The sequence below is a fragment of the Pituophis catenifer genome, unplaced genomic scaffold (genome assembly GCF_029215685.1).
Source record: "Pituophis catenifer annectens isolate HBS135680 unplaced genomic scaffold, rPitCat1.0.hap2 SCAF_1, whole genome shotgun sequence".
NCBI lineage: Eukaryota > Metazoa > Chordata > Lepidosauria > Squamata > Colubridae > Pituophis > Pituophis catenifer.
Window position 1 is genome coordinate 24,967,604 of NW_027256881.1, and position 20,089 is coordinate 24,987,692.

Consider the following 20,089-nt stretch of genomic DNA (forward strand, 5'->3'; position numbering starts at 1 on the left):
CCCCTGCCAAGATAGGTGGTAGCGTTCAAAAAGCTAAGTATTTAAACTTATTAGTATTTTGATAGAGAAGCATCGGGAAGTATTAGGACTGCAGGCTAGGCTAGGAATTCAAAAAAAATCAAACTAGGAGAAGGTTTATTAGGCAACTCACAATTCAAATCAGCCACAGAATTAGCTCAGCTCCCTGAATACCACCACAATTAGTGGTGGGTTTCAAAAAATTTTACTACTGGTTCTGTGGGTGTGGCTTGGCGGGCGTGGCTTGGTGGGTGTGTCAGGGGAAGGTTACTGCAAAATCCCCATTTCCTCCTGATCAGCTGGGACTTGGGAGGCAGAGAATAGATGGGGGCAGGGCCAGTCAGAATTTTTACTACTGGTTCTCCGAACTACCCAAAATTCCTGCCAGCGGTTCTCCAGAACTGGTCAGAACCTGCTGAAACCCACCTCTGACCACAATCTATCTAAGAATATCAACCAATCAGTATTGACTTCTTTCCTCTGACATATAACATGCTGAGTTTACAGCCCCCACTCCGGGATTCTAGCCCCCATAAAATCAGAAATTGATTTTTAAAAAAAGAGAAAGAGGGACAAAAGTTTAAAGAATGGGGGGGAGGGAGGGAGATTCAAGAATGTTTATACACATCCAACAGAGTCTATGAACTGGCCTCTACCTGTGGGCGTTCTTCTGGTGATTTCTGAAGCTGCCCAACTAGGTGCAAACAGCAGCCTACCTATGGGAACCACACCTTCCTCATTTCATAGTGGCATATCAATATTCCAGTATATTTTCTCTACATATCCCACGAGTGTTGTGCTGGTTTTCATACATCATAGCACGATTAAATCCTTATCTTCAGGCTTTGAAACATGAGCCAAGAGGTAAGGGATATGGCAAATGGAAACAACCACTCAAGAAAATGAAAGAATCACAGAGTTGAAAGAGACCACATCTTTTCAAACTGAGCAACTTTAAAGTATGTGGGTGGAATTCCCCAGCCAGAAGGTCTGAAGAACCCTAAGTCCCTAACCAGTGGTGGGTTTCAAATTTTTTTTACTACCGTTCTGTGGGTGTGGCTTGGTGGGCGTGGCATGGCTTGGTGGGCGTGGCTTGGTGGGTGTGGCAGGGGAAGGATACTGTAAATCCAGGGGAAGGTTACTGCAAAATCAGCTGGGACTTGGGAAGCAGAGAATAGATGGGGGTGGGGCCAGTCAGAGGTGGTATTTACCAGTTCTCCGAACTATTCAAAGTTTCCACTACCGGTTCTCCAGAACTGGTCAGAACCAGCTGAAACCCACCTCTGTCCCTAACCGTCAATTTGCACAAAAATCAATTAAACTAGGAGGCATCTATCCAACATCTTAAAATTCTCTAGAGATGGAGAAACTACTACTTCCACCTTTGAGCTACTTTCCTATTGTATAAATTTTACCATCAAGTGTTTCCTTATGTTTAACTGAAATCTAGATAGCTACAACTAATATACATTATTTGTGGGCCAGGTTTCTGCAGCCATGGAGAAGCATTCATGGCCATCTTCCTTTTAACTATCCGAACTTGGTTATTATGCCTCCCCTAAGTCTTTTTTTCTTCAGACTGAACATTCCAAGTATGTTCAGCCTGTTCACATAGAACATGTCCTCAAGTCAGCCTTTTCCTATACTGGAAGCAAGAGAAAGATAATAAAAATAATATTTAAAAAATCCCTTTCTCGTTTTCTTAGGAGCCAAGGAAGAAGAGCATTTCAATGTGTTTTGCAGCAGAAACCGGTGAGCATCAAGGAGGTATCAGAAGCCAGTTCTAGCACAGAAGATATTCTCCTTATGTGCTAGAACTCAATAACCGGGGACAATCTCCAGGGAAACTTGCTCATGTATACTTCATCAAAAGGAACAAGGACTGCAAAAAGTGCCCCATACGCCATCTTTCCTTATCCCCAATTCTGCAACTCTTAAAACAGTTCACCAGACAATTATTAACAGACTCATTTTATGTCAGGATATGTTGGAGCAGATCTTCAAGAGTTTGGAAACGTGTGGAATGCTAAGTACATAAGAGAACGAGAATTCCCGGGCAAAAGGGTTTAGTAAAATCATGGCAGAGAGAGAAGAGGGAAAATCTGGTAGAACACAGAAGGTATCAAAAGGGGACTTGGTTTACTATGATGGACACTTCGTTCTTAAACCTCACAGCTGGAATAAAATTCTGGATCTGAACTGGGTATGGCCCAGTGGTGGAACTCAATTTTTTTTACTACTGGTTCTGTGGGTGTGGCTTGGTGGGTGTGATATGGCTTGGTGGGCATGGCTTGGTGGGCATGGCAGGGGAAGGATATTGCAAAATCTCCATTTCCACCCCACTCTGGGGCCAGCCAGAGGTGGTATTTGCCCGTTCTCCAAACTACTCAAAATTTCCACTACCGGTTCTCCAGAACGTGTGAGAACCTACTGAATAGCACCCCTGGGTATGGCCTACTTTTGAGAAAAGCTTGTCCAGGACATAAGAAAGAGATATGTGAGCCATTTAATAGGAAGAAAGTTAGAAAGAAATGAGTGCTTTAGAAACACAGATTTGAGGCAGATAGCCAAGAAACCCAAAAGACCAAAGAAGTAGAGCAGAAAAGTTGGATCTGCCTGAAAGCTGAGTTGAACAGTCTGTGTGTTGGCTAAGGCACTTAATGCTATTCTACTCCTTCTATTTGTTCCATTTTCTCTTTTATACAACTTCCAAAATTGAGTTACAAAATGGCTAAACAATTAAAAGTCAACAAGTATCAATAACGCTTACCCCAAAAAAGGCTTTTCAACAGAATTAAAATACTTCCAATTGAAATACAGAAGTTTTCTTAACTTCTTTTTTAAAAAAATAAAGGGACTCTATTCAATCATTGTTACAGGGTGGAAATCTACAATTAATGGAAATTTTCTTAATCGGACTCATTTGAATTATCTTTTTAATCAGAAAGTTTTCTGATATAAGCTGAAAACTGCTCTGGGCACATTAGCCTAATTTTCCAGTTCTGGATTGCACACATTGTTGCCTCAAAAAAAAAAAAAAAAAGAATTGCTAAGGTATTTTTGTGGGTAGCCTAAATTCTCAGGTCTGTGTATTCAAGAAAAAGCAGATATTGAAATGTCTGTGTTCCAAATAATCACTCACAGCTTGGCATTCTCCAAATGTGCCGGGACTATCATATCCAGAATCAGCAGACAGCATGGCAGAATCCTGGAACTTGTGTTCCAACAACTGGAGAACGTTGTAAGCCGCCCTGAGTCTCCGGAGAAGGGCGGCATATAAATTAAAGCAAAAAAACAAAAAACAAAAAACTGGGCTGATACAGCTAAACTATTGTGGCCTCAGTGCTTGCACTGCATGAGCTATGCACTAAACCAGTTTTGTTTTGGCACAGAATGCCAAAGGGCCATCAGAGGCCCTTTGCTGTCAAACTTACTTGAGATGCTGGCCTCATTGTTAGGGGGACTCTGCACCACAGGACTACAGGATAAGCTGGTTAACACCATTGCTGCCATCATCTCATCCATCTCCACTGCAGCATCTGGTTTCCTGCAATGAGAGAAGGAGGGGGGAAGGGTAAGATGGTCCCTCCAAAAAGAATCAACAGACCAACTATCCTAGCGAAGACACTGCTCACCAGACAATTCCCTCTCAAGTGCTTCATGCCTCATGCATTTGTTTTCTGGCAAGACTTTCTTCCTCGGGCACAAGTTAATTGTTAAAAAGCAACCAGTAAAATCATTTTGATCAAAATCTCAACTTTTAACAAGCCATTAACAGCCACAAATTCAAGTGAATCCAGGTCTTTTCTTCTGAATCTGTACAAGATTTAGACACAGGAAAGCGTTCCTGTCTCGTCCATCTCTAGGATGAAGATTTCTAAAGGGAGCTTTTAACATGAACGACCCCACCCCTTCCCTGCTGGTCATAAAAGCATACCTCTTGAAGTTAGTAGGAAAAGCTTCCAGTGTCAATTTTAAAAACAAGCAGACCAGAAAAGTATTAGGGATTTCTTATTTATAAGGAGCCTGTTATAATTTTGGAGGGGCTGGGCGTCAATGGAGGTGTGCAGGTAGAAGAGATCTAACTCTACCCACTGGAGTGAAAAATAAATTGCAATAGTCTCCTAAAGCCAAAACATATAGAACCAGTGGTGGGATTCAGCCAGTTCGCACCTATTCAGGAGAACCGGTTGTTAACTTTCTAAGCAGTTCGGAGAACCATTTGTTGGAAGAAATCTTATTTTGTTTTTTTCCACTTTACAGGGCTAATCCTGTAGGGAAGGCAGGAAAGAAACATTCTGGTGTTGTTTCTAGCCTAATCTTCATTGCCCTGCTTACAGAAACTGCCTCTCTGGTTAACCCTTATTACATTGTAATTGCTAAGGCGAAGCGCCCATCGATGTGAGTGACGTTGAGTTGGCCATGCCCACACGGTCACATGACCACCGAGCCACACCTACCCAGCTTGTCATTAGGGCAGAGAACCGGTTGTTAAATTATTTGAATCCCACCACTGTATAGAAGCAGCCTTTCAACTTCAGTACCAGATATGTTAATGGGGACATTTACCAGGGAAGTAATATTTTCTCTTTTTTACCACTTTTCTTAACACCTAAATGTAATGTGATTGTTTCAATCATACAGTAGCAAGTTAAGTTTTTGGATCAATTCTGTTGGCATGATTGTCTCATTTCTTTTCTTAATTCATTTTGAAGCATTTAGGATTTATTTGTTTACTTACTTTATTACAGTTTTTATAGGCTGCCCCAGCAACTACAGATACATTACAACCAAACCATAATAATAACAGCGGTACTACTCAGGGGTGAAATGTAAAATTTGTTACTATCAGTTCTGTGGGTGTGGCTTGGTGGGGGAGGGCAATGTGACTGGGTGGGCGTGGCCAACTTTTTTTTTTTTTTTAACTTTTCAAAGCATTTTTTCTGCAAATGCAAAAAAATGCTTTGAAAAGTCTCTGCTGATCAGGAACACAGCTGGGATCGTCAGAGCCTTTTCAAAGCATTTTTTTAACCTTTTCCCTGGAAGAGGTTGCAGAAAAAAATGCTGTAAAAGTGAAAAAAAAGAAAGCCTCTGATGATCGTGTGGCTCAGCTGGGCATGGTGGGTTGGGTGGTGGGGGTAAGGGATTTTTGCTACCGGTTCTCTGAACCACCCACCGCCATCGTTACCAGATCGGGCGATCCGGTCCGAACTGGGAGCATTTCACCCCTGGTACTACTTCTAATGGCTACTCAGACATAACTAAGGACCAAACGCCCTGTACAAAACATAATACAACTTAAACTTGCTTTTATAAAGCAAAGAGGAATGAAGCTCTCTATTCTTCCAGGAGTAGCTTGTTTCATAAAGAGGGGCCACTACCAAGAAGGTCTATTATATAGCCTATATCTTAGGTACTCTGCATGGAAAAAGGACTCAATTTATATGACCCTACCAAAGAGGCAAATTCTATGTTGGCAAGGCGCTGCTGAATATAGCAATAGCAATAGCACTTAAACTTATATACCGCTTTACAGTGTTTTACAGTCTTCTCTAAGCAGTTTAAAGTCAGCATATTGCCCCCAACAGTTTGGGTCCTCACTTTACCTACCTCAGAAGGATGGAAGGCTGAGTCAACCTTTAGCCTGGTGAGATTTGAACTAACAAATTGCAGGCAAACGGCAATCAGCAGAAGTAGCCTTGCAAGTCCAATGGGATGCGCATGCGCGAAGAACATGGCGGCGATGGCTGCAGCTTTTTCCGCGACCTGCAGTACTTTTCAGCGGCCTGTGGCCAACCGCCTCAAAGAGGCGGCTGCTGGGAGGCTTCTTGCCAGCCACTTTTCAGCAGCGGCGACTGGCCACCGAAAACTCCGGTCAGCTTGCCTTCCAGACTCTGGACCAGCCGCCGTGGAAGGTAAGCAGCCCGAACAAAGAGATGGTGGTGGTGGTGGAGTAAGCGGGGCTAGGGCCGGGGCCACTAAAGGAGGGGGAACAGGGGTGACTGGCGAAGGGAGGGCAGGGGTAGATAGGAAAATTTTTGGAATTTCCACCTACCTTTTCCTGTGGCCGGGGCTAGGTTGGGGGGAGGTGTCATGTGACTGAGTGGTTGTGAGTGACATCTAGTTGGCCATGCCCACTCAGTCACATGCCCCCACTAGCCACACCCACCAAACCGGGAGTGAAAATTTTTGAAACCCACCACTGGCCCTAAAGCTTACTAATAACCAGTACAACAACTTCAAATTAGGAAAGATCCCTACCCTGGTGTCCTGACAACTATCTTGCTGTTATAATTTGCACCCAATCCAGCTAGTGGGTTATCTCCAAAGGTTATCTTCATGGAGCATGTTTACACTAGCCTAATGGGTGGATCATGGTATGAACTATTATCACCAAGGCATCTTTGTCAAGATATGTTATTTTAGTTTGTGGCTGCAAATTATTTACTCATTTGTTTAAAATATTATAAACAGCTGAAAAGGCTCCTAGAGTAGCTTATGTAAGATCAAGTGCAAACAAAGCTGTATTTGCCTTTGTGCTTTCAACCTAATAAAATGAAAGGGAAAGAAAACAGCAGGAGGGAAAACTGCTTTCCACATTTTGTTTCAGCGAAGGGAAAAAATCTCTAAATTATTATGGAACTGTTATGCAATATTGCATAACTACAACCAAATGGGCATTCCAAACCACCCACCTTTTTGGTACATCAATATTCCTAGAAACTGATCTCAAAGCAGATGTCGCAGCAAAGTCTGCTGCAGAGGTGCAATGCTCCATCACCACAGGAACCGGACTATAATCCATTGTTGTAGGGGTTCCATGGCCCATCTCCAGTTTGGGGAGAGGTGACATCACAACTTCAGCCAGTCTCACTTCTTCATCTTTCCTAGTGACATAAAAACCTTTTTCCGGGAGCAACACCTTCACTTCGTGACTGACCGGGTCATGGTACTCCACCAACCCAGCACTCTCTTGCCCGTTGTAAAAGACATATACCTGTAGGGAGAAAAGCCACTATCAGTCATAATGGTCATTCTGATCTCCAAATGAGTTAACCTGTTTTGTTGTCCTTGTTTCCATTTTTCCTAACATAAACAAACCAACCAAAGCCAAACCTACCAATAACTGTGAGCCAAGTATTCAAATGGCACCCTATGTTCAGAGGCAACGAACAGGGGTAGCTATGGTGCTCAAGCTTGTAAAGCAGGGGTCCCCAACCCCCCATTTATGGACTGGCACTGGTTTGGAGCATGCCAGAAACCAGGCCATGGAAACAAGCGAAGTCCCATCTGCTGGATGCAGGCAGCACACGAAACCACGCCCCCTCCGGTCCGCGGATAAACCTCTCTCTACGGAACCGGTCTCTGATGCCCAAAACATTGGGAGCCGCTATTGTAAAGTAACTGGCTGGCCCTTGTTAAAGAGAAGATACTCCGCTAAATGTCATTTTGAAACAAATTCAGAGTTCCGATGGCTTATAATGGGAGGGCTTCAAAAATGCATTTCCAGAGCCCTGAACAACAGGAAAGGAGCTGCTTTATTTCACTGAGATATGTTCTCTGCAGCCACAGTCATATCTACATGACCAGCATGTGATGTATTTTGCACTCTGGTTCAACTTCTAAGTGAAAGGAACACACTGTGATTATCAGCTGACTTTCCATCAGGCTTTGTCAAATCTCTCAGAGAGTGTCAGAATAGGCAAATAAGCAAAAACTCATGAAATCTCTCCAACCATCCTCATGGTGCTCATGGTGCTCATACAAAAGCACATGCAATCTAGTAAGACAGCGCAGGCCACCTGGCTAGGAATGGAGAGCCAGAAAGGGAATGACTAGCCCATGCTTGGGTAGTCCATGGAAAGATGGTCTCCGCAAAGGTCTTTCCCCTTTGCTGCTTAACTTCCTAAAGTCTATTTTTGTATGTAATTTTATCTAGGCTAAGAGGGACACTCTTTGAGTTAAGTTATTCCTGGGGGTGTTATTTATAGAGGGATATGGAAAAACTGGGGAAGCTGCAGTGACCCCACTGTTCTGAAAAACTGGAGTGACAGGATCTGTAACGCTCCATAAAATATATATGCATTAAGTCACAGGTGTGTACAACCTGTGTGTGGTAGCCTCATGCAGTCCAGTACAGGATCCAGTAGGGCTCTTGACATCTTCTTCAGCCTCTGCTTCTTTCTGCTCTAAGTTTCTGTGGGAGTCTGTGACTGTGTGTGCAGGAAGGGAGGGAGTTTGCCCACATACTTCCTAATTCGGGTGAACAACTATGGCAACTTTACGACTTGTGTACTTCAACTCCCAGAATTCTGGGAACTGAAGTCCACAGATTGTAAAGTTGCCATAGTTGCCCACCTCTGTCCTAATTCCTTTTAAAGTTAGGCATCAATTGAGATGAGAGAGAGGATGGAGAGCACTATGTATATGCAGGTTAAAATGCTGCAGTTAGATCTAATGCAATGAAAATGTATTCATGATTAGGTTAATGTTCAATCTCCATCTACTTTCAAACTCGTATTATAAGACTCCTCGTGGAGCAGTGGTTAAGTGCAGTACTTCAGGCAAACTTGGCCCACAGCCTAGAGTTCGATCCTGACAGGGCTCAAGGATGACTTAGCTTTCCATCCTTCTTAGGTCAGTAAAATGAAGACCCGGATTGTTGTGGGCAATATGCAAATAATGCTGACATTGTAAACTGCCCAGAGTGTTGTAAAGCATTATGTGGCAGTATAGCAATTGCAATAGCACTTAGAACATCACTCCACAGCTCCACAGCTTTCTCTGAGCAGTTTACAAAGTCAATATATTGCCCCTAATAATCTGGGTCCTCATTTTATCTATCTCAGAAGGATAGAAGGCTGAGTCAACTTTGAGCCAGTCAGAATCGAACTCCAGGTTGTGCCTGCAATACTGCATTCTAACCACTGCACCATCAGGGCTCCTGGTATATAAGTCTAAATGTTGTAGCTACTGCTGAAAGGTAAAGCAGGACATCCATCACAACATATCCTTGAGGATATGTAGGGGGAGAGACTAAGGTAGTGCAATGAACAAAATACAATGAGACAGGAATTCTGCCAGATGAGAAGATTTGAATTCATACAATATATCAAGCGGTGGTTTGAATAAACTGTGACGGGTGAGCCAGGGTGAGAGCACTAAAGGACTGGCTTTTGGATCAAGACTTCCTGAATTTAAATCCCAATTCTTCCAATTGGGCCTAGGGTTACTAGGCTCCCTCATGGGAGAAACACAGTGGAGGGTAAAGCTAAAATGGAAGAAAAACCATGATTTCAAGCCTCTGAAGGGAAAAGAAAGCTCTGAGCCGTGGTGGCACAGTGGTTAGAATGCAGTACTGCAGGCTACTTCTGCTGACTGCCGGCTGCCTGCAATTTGGTAGTTCAAATCTCACCAGGCTCTAGGTTGACTCAGCCTTCCATCCTTCCGAGGTTGGTAAAATGAGGACCCAGATTGTTGGGGGCAATATGCTGACTCTGTAAACCACTTAGAGAGGGCTGTAAAAGCACTGTGAAGCAGTATTTAAGTCTAAGTGCTATTGCTATGCAAGTAGTTCTCGACTAACACCCGTTCATTTAGCATTCAAAGTTATAATAACACTGAAAAAAAAGTGATTTATAACCGATCCTCACACTTACTGTACAACCGCCACAGAATCCCCATAGTAACGTGAAGAAAATTTGGAGCTCTTGGCAAACTGGCTTCTATTAACAATGGTTGCAGCATCCCAAAGTCATGTGATCACCATTTGCGACCTTCCCAATTGGCTTCAAACTACAGCTAGTCCTTGACTTACGAGCACAACTGAGCCCCAAATTTCGGTTGCTAAACGGAGATGTTTATTAAGTGAATTTTGTCCCATTTTACGACCTTTCTGGCCACATTTGTTAAGTGAATCCCTGCAGTTGTTAAAGTTAGTAACACGGTTGTTAAGCGAATCTGGCTTCCCCATCGACTTTGCTTGTCAGAAGGTCGCAAAAGGGGATCATGTCACACACACACACACACACACACACACACACACACACACACCAGGACACGGCAACCATCATAAATAAGCTGCCAAGTGTCCGAATTTTAATTATGTGACCATGGGAATGCTGCAATGGTTGTGTGGAAAACGGTCATATGTCATATGTTTTTTCAGCGCTGCTGTAACTTTGAATGGTCATAAATGAAATGTTGTAAGTCGAGGATTACCTGTATGTCAATAGTGGAAGCTGGAGTCGCTTAATGATGGCATGATTTACTTAACAGCAATAAAATGTTTCATTGTTAAGTAATTCATTTAACAATCATGGCAAAAAAAGTTTGTAAAATTGGGCCCAACTCGCTTAACAACAGCCTTGCTTAGCGATGGAAATTCTGGTTCTGACTGTGGTCATAAGTTAAGGACCAGTGATCAGCAGATAAGGAGAACACCAGATACCCATTGTAAGCAATCTCCATCTACAAGGCTGCTATAGAACATCACCCACCTGCAGAAGGAGTGGGAACAACTCCAATGGTAGAACTCCCAAGGGGACGTCTAGTCATATTTCAGCCAAAGTTTGCTGGTTGGTTGAACTGTTTGTTTTGTTTAGCCTTGGCTGATATGCAGCTGGGATTTTGCAGAATCTACCCACACAATCCTGAAAGCTGTTGTGGCACTTTCTGAATCAGGCCATATATACCACAAAAGCCTTAGACACCACCACCCCCAGAGCCCCTCCAAATTGTCTCTCGTTTTATTTTTAATATGACAACGAGAGGTATATAGGGAGCAACCAATAATGTATTTAGTTTAATTTGATTTAACTGATGGTTACACTCAGTTAAATGAGTGTAAGTAATGCACTCACCTATGTAATAAATACACATTATTTTTTGCACCTTATACCTAGCAAGCCAACTATTAAATGCAACCCCCCAAATGGTGTGTCCCTGCCCTAAATAGCAACTCACCTAAGCAAAACAATGTTGGCATTTACAAACTGAGGGGAAAGCCTATTTTCATTTGGTCAGCTTTTGAGGATATATTTTTGTTTCATAAAGCTCCCAAATACTTTTAGGCACTGGGTATGCTGAGTCTGTGGATGAGTGGTTTTGAATGCATTCTTTTTATAGTCCACTAACTCCAACAAAAGACTTGGAATTAGAATTATTTTTATAGAAATTCACAATAGGATTACTTCACATTTCCTCTTCTTCCGCAATGCCACCCAACGTTTCTCTCTGTGTCGTCGTCCCCTAATGCCACCTTAATTTCACACTTTTTTTTAACCTAAACTTCCCCAAGCTGGACCTTCCAGAAAGCCTGGGCTTGATGCCCATCACTGCCAGTCAGTATTTTCCATTTGGAAAAGCAACCTGTCCTTGACATTTAATAAAGGAAACAGGAAATTAGCCCCAAGGAAAGGAGATAACATGCCACATTTTAAGTAATCCCCCTTTTTTTCCCCCAAATATCACATGCATCACTTTGCATAATAGCAAAGGAGAGAATACAAAACGACTCGATATGAAATCAAGCTCTTAAATCTATGGAAGTTCATTGGAAATTCTACCATATGCATCTAAATCTGCAATTTTAGAGTACATTAAATCCCCAGTGACACGTGACACTAAAACTTATCCTTTATCTTTTGGAATATCGAATGAATAAAGCACTGTAAGTATAGCCTGTTCCACTTGATTCATTTACAAATGTGCAAAATCGCTGTCCATTATTTCTACACAGTATCATATCAGATCTATAAATGGGATATCAATCGGGAAGAGGGTCTCTCATCTGTTGTTGCACCCGTTCTTTGAAATACCCTCCCCCTGGAAATAAAGAATGCATTGTTATAATTTAGTCACAAGCCAAAAATATATCTCAATTCACCTCCATGCTTGAGGATTCATAATAGTGCAAGTGGGAACTACACATTACCATTGTTACATTGCTTTATATGGTTTAGGGAGGTATTTTAAATGTGTTTTAAATATTTTATATACTGACAAGAGAATGCAGTTTATTTACATTTATTTATTCATTTGGGCCTTCAAAGTAGTGTTGATTCCTGGCAACTGCTTGGACAAATCCTTGCAGTTTCCTCAGCAAGATTTTTAGAAGTGGTTTGCCATTGCTTTCTTCTTCCTAGATCTGCTAGATGGGGGAGGGGGGGGAGGAGAGAGAGAGAGACTGGTCCAAGGTCAACCAACTGCCTTCATATCTAAGGCAGGATAGAGCTCACGGTCTCCCGGATTCTAGTCTGGTGCTTTTAACTACCTATAATACACTGGCTGTGTGCAGGTAATATAGGAAGACTGGAAATAAAGACTAACTCAACTTTTGACATCATTGGTTTAGGACAGCCAGATCAGAGGTGGGTTTCAGCAGGTTCTGACCAGTTCTGGAGAACCGATAGCAGAAATTTTGAGTAGTTCGGAGAACCGGTAGTAAAAATTCTGACTGGCCCTGCCTCCATCTATTCTCTGCCTCCCAAATCCCAGCTGATCGGGAGGAAGTGGGGATTTTGCAGTAACCTTCCCCTGGATTGGGGACGGAATGGAGATTTTACAGTATCCTTCCCCTGCCATGCCCACCAAACCACGCCCACCAAGCCATGCCATGCCCACCAGGCCACACCCACAGAACCGGTAGTAAAAAAATGTGAAACCCACCACTGAGCCAGATGTGATTTACATACTTCAGATATGTCTACCTATAATTCACATTACCTCAGCCTGTATGGCCAAAGTGATGTGATGGGGGTGAGCCATTTACACAGCAGCGAGACAGGACGGCATCTTGTTCCAGTTCAAATAAACTGTGAAGCCTGACATGAAATGTTTGTTGGTACAGAAATAAAATAGTTTCCTTCCCCTCAAAAAAACCCTGATTTTTTTATATTTGCAGATACGTCTGTAAATATTAGCTCAACAAAAGTCCATAACACCCACTGATTTGTTGTATGGCTGTTGCCCTTGAAACCTGTTCATTGACTTCAGCTCCTAAAGAATTTGGCTACTAGGATTTCAGTTGTAAAACTCTGAGGTGGTTTCTCCAACCTAGGGGAATTCTGGGAATTGTAGTCTAAACATATCTAGAGGATACCAAACTAGGAAAAACTGATCTACCCCAAGGTTTAAGGAATTAAATTAGTTTCCTATTTAATTTCTAAGTCCAAATTAATGGCTTAGAGACCAAAATATATCAAACAGCAAGCCTTTCGTTATTCAATCCATTGGTTAAGACTTTCTCCAAGTACCATCAGCCTAAGAAATACTTTACACATTATAAATGAGGCAGAATTCTCCACAATGGCACCCTAACTCTGGAACATGTCTCAAGGGTGATGCAACTGGTATCAATAGCAACCCTGCTCATTTTTCTGCCTCAACCCATTTTTTTTTCCAGTTTCCCTAGGCATTTTACTTTTAAAAAAAGAAAAGAAAATTATTTTCTTGCTTGTTGACTGAATAAACCTGTATGGCTTGTTATTACAGAATTGTGTTTCTTTTTAATACCAGCATTTTTGAGATGAAAGACGGTTTATAGTCATCAGCATCAAATTCAGTACCTTTTGGCCAGGTTGTAGCACTGGCCAATTTTGGTTCTGATTGCCAGAGGCTTCAACGTGTTCCTTGAAGTGTCCATCCTCATATGAAAGGGTGCTCTGATGTGAAGATGCTCTGGTGTGTTCTGGCTGCAGGGGATGAACCTGAGCTGTCATCAGCATCCCATCCCCCAGCAAAGGCGGTGCAGAAATGCGGGCGCCCAACAGGGACCGCTTCCCCAGCCTTCTGGACAGCACACTCGCCATCACGGACACACTGCAATCAGTAAAGAAGGAAAGGACATTCATTATAATTAATAATTACTGGAAGGATGAGCAATTGATAGCATGAATTATAGTACAGCCTGCAAAGGAATCTCAAACCACCAGCGTTGGCCAAGGGTCACACTTTATTAAAGTGGGGGAAACACAGAGGTCTCAGCCTGGCAGGGCAATACTGCAAAACGGGCAGGATCATGTCATCTATTTGGTGAGGCCAGGATTTTTGGATTTTTCCTTAGATTTGGGGGTACTGGGGGCATTCATGGAAACCCTAGTTAGAATGTAAACTCCATTTTTATTTATTTATTTTTTTATTTTTGCATTTCTGTTACCAGAATAGCTAAAAACATGTCTCTTGATGTTCAGCAGCAGCAGCCACAGCAGGTGCTTGGAGCTATACAGTAAAGAGCTGACAGACCACAGTTTGCCAGTTCGGCTTCACACTTCTCAAGCACAACACTCAAGCCATCCTAAGGAAGCAGAGCCTTTTATAAGGAAATCCAGACACACAAGTACTCCACACATACACCTTTTTTTACTTTATGGTTCCTAGATGCCAACTACAGGCAACAGAAGCTCTGAGAAAATACAGGCAAAGCCCATAGTACCTGAAGGGCCACAACATTCCTGCAACATGTACCAGCCAACATTCGCCTAAGATCAGGGGTGGGTTCTAAATTTTTTTACTACCGGTTCTGTGGGCATGGCTTATTTTGTGGCCGTGCCTGATGGTCATATGACAATTATTTAGGATTTAGCAGAGGTACTGGTCTACCAAGCTTTTAACTGCTTGCAGAGCTGTACCGATCTACCCATTTATTTTTGCAGGCACTGGTCTACCCATTTATTTTTGCAGGCACTGATCTACTCATGTATTTTTGCAGGCACTGGTCTACCCATTTATTTTTGCAGGCACCGGTCTACTCATTTGTTTTCTTTTAACACTGATCAGCTGTAGGGGCGGCCCTTTGAAGCCCCGCTACAAGAGTTTAAACAGTTTCTTTCCCTCTAGCCATCAGCTGGGACTCAGGAGGCAGCAATAGATTGGGGGTGGAGTCAAATAAAAGGTAAGAATAAGGCGGGGGTGGGTGGGAGGGGTGGGGGCGGCCAGAACTGGTTCGGTGATGTCATATCGTCACTGCTACCGGCTCGGCGGAACCGTAGGAACTCACCACTGCCTAAGATAGCCCAAATGAATGTGGGGCTACAAATCCTTTATGGCACTGAGGGCAGGCATTTTCAGTAGGTCTGCAAGTTTGCTTTGGAAAAGTCTATAGCCCTATCACTATATAACCAAATGGGAGTCCTCAGCCATGTCAGACTGTTGAAACGATTTGGCCTAGAATCAAGCAAGGAACAGATCTCACCCCGAGAAAGTACTGCTCTCTAATTGCATCCACACAAGGGTTCAAGCCAGGAATGTATTTTCAGTTAAAACAGGTTTTTTGGGTTTTTTTGCAGTTAAAGTAGTGAGGAGGAAGAGAAGAAAGTTCCCTTGTGTAGACATGCAGCGCTGAGCTTCTGCAATGAAAGAATCGAGAAAGAAAGAGATTTCTGTGTTTTGCATCAATTAGGGAGGGCTTTGTGTCAAAAGACAGTTTAGGAACAGAGTAGACAAGCAAAACCAATACCCACGCATGTCCCAAGGGGCAGTACTGACAGGAAGCTCTAGCCCCAAAACTCAGGAATGGCTTTTTCAGAACTCAGCAAGCCACTGCTGTGTAAACAGACAGTTGCACTCAGAATTCAGCCTGTTGAAAAAGAAATGCTTACGATACAACCCACCATTGGGCACAGATAATCTATATCAGAGGAGCAAACGTGGGGTTCCTGGGCAGTACGTGGCTCCTATAAATTCTGGGAAAGGATCCCAGAGATCTGGTATAATCTAATAAAGGTGACAGAAGATGGAAATTATTAAGTACCTAGCAGGAGTCATCCTATTAACCAGATTTAATTGTAAGGAAATGTAAAGGGACTCAAACTCAGCTTTATTCTGGCTCTTCCCATTTCTTTTTGAACTGAACTTCCTTAAAGGCAAAACATGGGACCTTAGCCTAAACAAAAAGCTTGGGGGCTCCTGATTATAGGAAGCCTGGAATTCACCTGAATCCAGAACTCACTCCTGGAAATTACAACAAAGCAATGAGTTCAGGACATGTGTGAAATGCCTAGCTCACACACATCACAATGATTTCCTATATATCTGAACTTAAAGGAATGAGAATATTTTAATTTGTTCTCAATGTGCGCATGCAATTTCCAATCTGGCCTGAACCACAGCATTTGTTTAGGAAATTTAGGAAATTAATCAAGCTGAGAAAGAAGAGACAAAGAGCTTTATGCAGACAGCAAGGCAGGTAGATTTTCAGCTACACAGTCTGTCTTGTTTTAAATTCTCCCCCCCCCCGCTGCTCCCCCCCTCACAGCACTTTGCCAAACTGAAATTCCAAGAATTATTTCTGTCAAACTAGCATGTTACATTACATTTTAGATATTAATAACCTGAGAAAAATCCAAGTTGCAACCACCAGATCATTGCCCCAAGGCATGAAACAAAAATGGTACGATGCAAAAATCATGCAAGCAAGGATAAATGACAGTCACTTTTTTCCCCAGAAGTTTCCTATTCTGACCCATTAACATTATACTTTGGCAGACTCTAAAAGAGAGAGAGAGGGGGGGGGGGAGAGAGAGAGGGAGAGAGAGAGAGAGGTTGCTTGTGATTCTGGGGGCATCAGGTTCTGTACCCAGTAAGCCACCTGCTCCCTCCAGAGTTTAGCAGAAATTTGAGCTCCATGTTTTAATTTGTATATACAGACTTCATTCAGATCATCTCAGTTAATTCTCTTTCATATTTGGACTAGAACCCAAATTGGACCCTCAAATATCCTGGGATTAAAACTCCAGGAATTTGTAGCCAGCTGGTTGGAAAACATCTGAAAGAGCTAACTGAGGGAATTCAGGATAAGGTTTTACAGACAATCTGGATATGAATTACAGGTAGTCTTTGATTTGTCTACTGTCCATTATAGTCTTAAATATGATGGGCATAAAGCGGGTTACCTATATTGACTGACCTAATTTTATGACCTTTTTTGCAATTGTCATTAAGTGAATCACCATGGTTAATTAAATGAATCCATGGTTGTCAAGCAAACAAATTGCTCACTATGGGGTGTTTTTGCCAAAAAAAAAAAAAATGGGTAGCAAGTGCTGGGTTTTGGCAAAAATGTCATAAATTACAGTCATATGACTAGGGGGTAGTTACCGGACCTTCAGAATTGGGTTGTAATACTTTTTGGAGATACTTTTCCATTCTCCACCAGCCAATCAGAGCTGAAGAAGCTTCTTGGTTGAGAAGCGAAACGTCTTCAAAGAAAAACCAGAAAGTCCAGTTACCTCTTGAAAAAGTACCTTTAGGACAACCGTGACCTGGATGACTGAGAATCTCCATAGACATTATAACTTTGAACAGTCACTAAGCAACCAGTCATAAATCGAGAATTACCTGCACTAGTTTTTTCTAATTCAGAGAGCAAGCTGGCCTGCAAAAGGCAGGTTGGTTAATGCAACAAAAAGGAACATTGCAAATTATTCTAATCAGCTGAAAGTATCTATTGGCTCTGAGCAAGCCCTATTTATTGATTTCATCTGTGCAATGAGGTTGCTTCAATTCAGCCTGGTAGATGCATTGCCTTCATTATAGTGTTGCTTTGACAAGTTAAGAAATGGGTGAAATCACAGGCTTGAATGCTTAAGAAGTAGTTACAACAACTATAACTTTAAAGGCTGCTCATCATAATACAATAGTTACCTTCTGACTGAGATTCATATCCTTGTGATTTAGCAATATGGTTTGGAATAATTGTTATACTTATCCTCTTCAAAAACAGAACTAGGAGAACAAGTTAGAATTTCTCTCTTGGATATACTACCTATTTACATGTGGGGAAGGGGGTAAAAGTTTTCTTTTAAAAAATCCTCTTGACATTTGAGGAGTTGTAGTCATGTTCACCTTGTTTTGATGTTTGAGTAGGCTCAATGAAAAAAATGGGGAGCAGGTTAAGAAAAAAGGGGGCTTGGCCAAGTTTTCTTCTTGATTCCCATTCTATTTTTCATTTCCAGACTCAACACTCTCAGCACACAAGGTATTTTTTTTCTGGCAAACTTACCTGTAAGATATGGATCACTGAATGGGTAAATGGATAAGATTAGCTATTGCATACCAGAAAGGCCTCAACCCACTCTGTTCTCCACAGAGTTGCAACAAGGATGATCCCACAAGATAGGATGGTTGCCATCTAATTCTTCTGAAACCAAGTTAGACGAACTTCAACAGATCCCAAATTAATGACACCAATTTACACTCCTCTACAAAATTATATTAGCTAGCAACTTTCTAGAAAATTGAGCTATTGAAAATGTGGTGGAACACTGAGTGATATCTATAATATTAACATGTTAGGAGTTAATAAGTATATAAAAGAATATATTACAATTATAATGAGCACATTAAGGTTAGAAGTTGGAAGGTAAAAATTATGTATATGCAATTGTATTATTACTGTGAGCACTGCGTGAAAAATATGTTAACCCAGTCATTACACTGTCCACAAAAAATGTAGGTTGTTGAAGAAAAACTGGAAATAAAACATATACCAAAACAATTATATTAGCTAGCAACAAGGGCTGAAATCTAAAACATCTGGCGAGTATCCTTTAACAGTACAGATTATCTAAAACTATGAATCTTATTTTTAAGTCAATTTTCAAACTGAGTCACATAGTTAATCTTTTTCCTTTTAACAACATTGTAATCCCTTGCATTGGGGTAGAGTCAGGGCCAGTGGTGGGTCCCCCCCCCCATCGGTTTGGACCGGTTTGTAAGAACCGGTAGTAAAACCAGCGGGAGGCTCCACCCACTGACCCAGACATCATCAGAAGTGATCTGCACATGCCCAGAAGCTTCTGCCCATGTGCAGAAGAGTGCACGGGCAGGATGCGAACCGGTACTAAAGGTAAGTAGAACCCACCCTGGTCAGGGCAACTGAATGGAGCTGAGCGCTTACTGGCCGGATGCCCTTCCTGACACCTACACGGAGTTCGCAGCAGCAGACAATTACTCACTGCGCCGAGAGAGAGAAATATCTGCCACTACCTAGGATTGAACTCATAGCCTCCCGATTGTGAGGTGAGAGCTCCACTTCTAGGTCACCATGCCACCCATAATTTTTAATCTAATAGTTCTTCCAAATTAAAATCCCAAACTGCAAACTCTACATAATTCAACTAGCAATGTAAAATCCAAAAACTGACATTTAAAAATTTTCTAGAAGTTGCAAATAAATGCTTTCTTTTGTTTTTAAATCATCTTATCCAATGGATGCATTCCTGGGTGACTGCCTAAAGAAATAGGGGCAGTTTTGAAAACCAAATATCTATATTTAATATTTAAAGTGTTTATATCAATGTATATTATTTTACCCCTATTTCGTATTTTTGGCAATGGGTGTCAATCTAAGTTGTGTACAACATCAGAATCTCTTACTTGCAACTCAGAAATTTTTCTGTAATCTGCTAAATTTGAGGAAACATTGAGGTGTTAGCATAAACATAAAGTGAGCTTTATGGGGGGGGGGGGGATATCCATTTCAAAAAACAGCGAAAAAGAAAGAAAAAACATAAAAACTACTAGGCCACCCTTGCGTGGCACTTCTCCATCCACTTTGCATACCTACGCACCACCAAAACTAACCCCTCAGCCAACCAAAACCTGACCTATCTTTGGATTACAACAGTTTTAAGGATGAAAAATGTTGAAGGAAGCTATATTCGACTTCAATATAAAATATTACTATAGTAGGCATCAATCATAGTGAAAAAAAATTGAAGGAAGCTATGCAATCTTTTTAGGCCAAGGGCCATATTTCATCTTTGAGAAACATGATAGAAATAGCACTCCAAAACTAAGATAGGCCTAGGACAAACATTTGATTTAATTTGATTTGCATTTCAAATGAACATTTAAAGTGATTATTCCCCTTATATTTCACAATTTTCCTTTTGGTTACATTACACAAAGTTCTCAGGGTTATCTGAAGTTTCAGGTCAAGTAGAGGTAGTCTGCAACTTATGACCACAATGAAGCCCTGATGTTGTGAGAGACATTTGTTAAGTGAATTTTGTCCCATTTTACCACCTTTCTTGCCTCAGTCGTTAAGTGAATCACTGCAGTTGATAAG

At 41.8% G+C, this 20,089-nt stretch overlaps 1 protein-coding gene across 4 annotated transcripts in view; it reads right to left on the reverse strand.

The window, feature by feature from the left end:
- Nucleotides 1–20,089, reverse strand: part of ZNF395 (zinc finger protein 395) — a 51,569-nt gene that overhangs the window by 20,923 nt on the left and 10,557 nt on the right. For all 4 annotated transcript variants that reach the window (XM_070932193.1, XM_070932192.1, XM_070932195.1 and 1 more), the window contains exons 2-4: nt 13,587–13,839; nt 6,714–7,015; nt 3,453–3,565 (exon numbers count right to left, since the gene is read on the reverse strand). In XM_070932193.1, coding sequence (XP_070788294.1) covers nt 3,453–3,565; nt 6,714–7,015; nt 13,587–13,829 — 658 coding nt within the window. In that variant the 5' untranslated portion in view covers nt 13,830–13,839. The remainder of the gene's footprint in view (nt 1–3,452; nt 3,566–6,713; nt 7,016–13,586; nt 13,840–20,089) is intronic.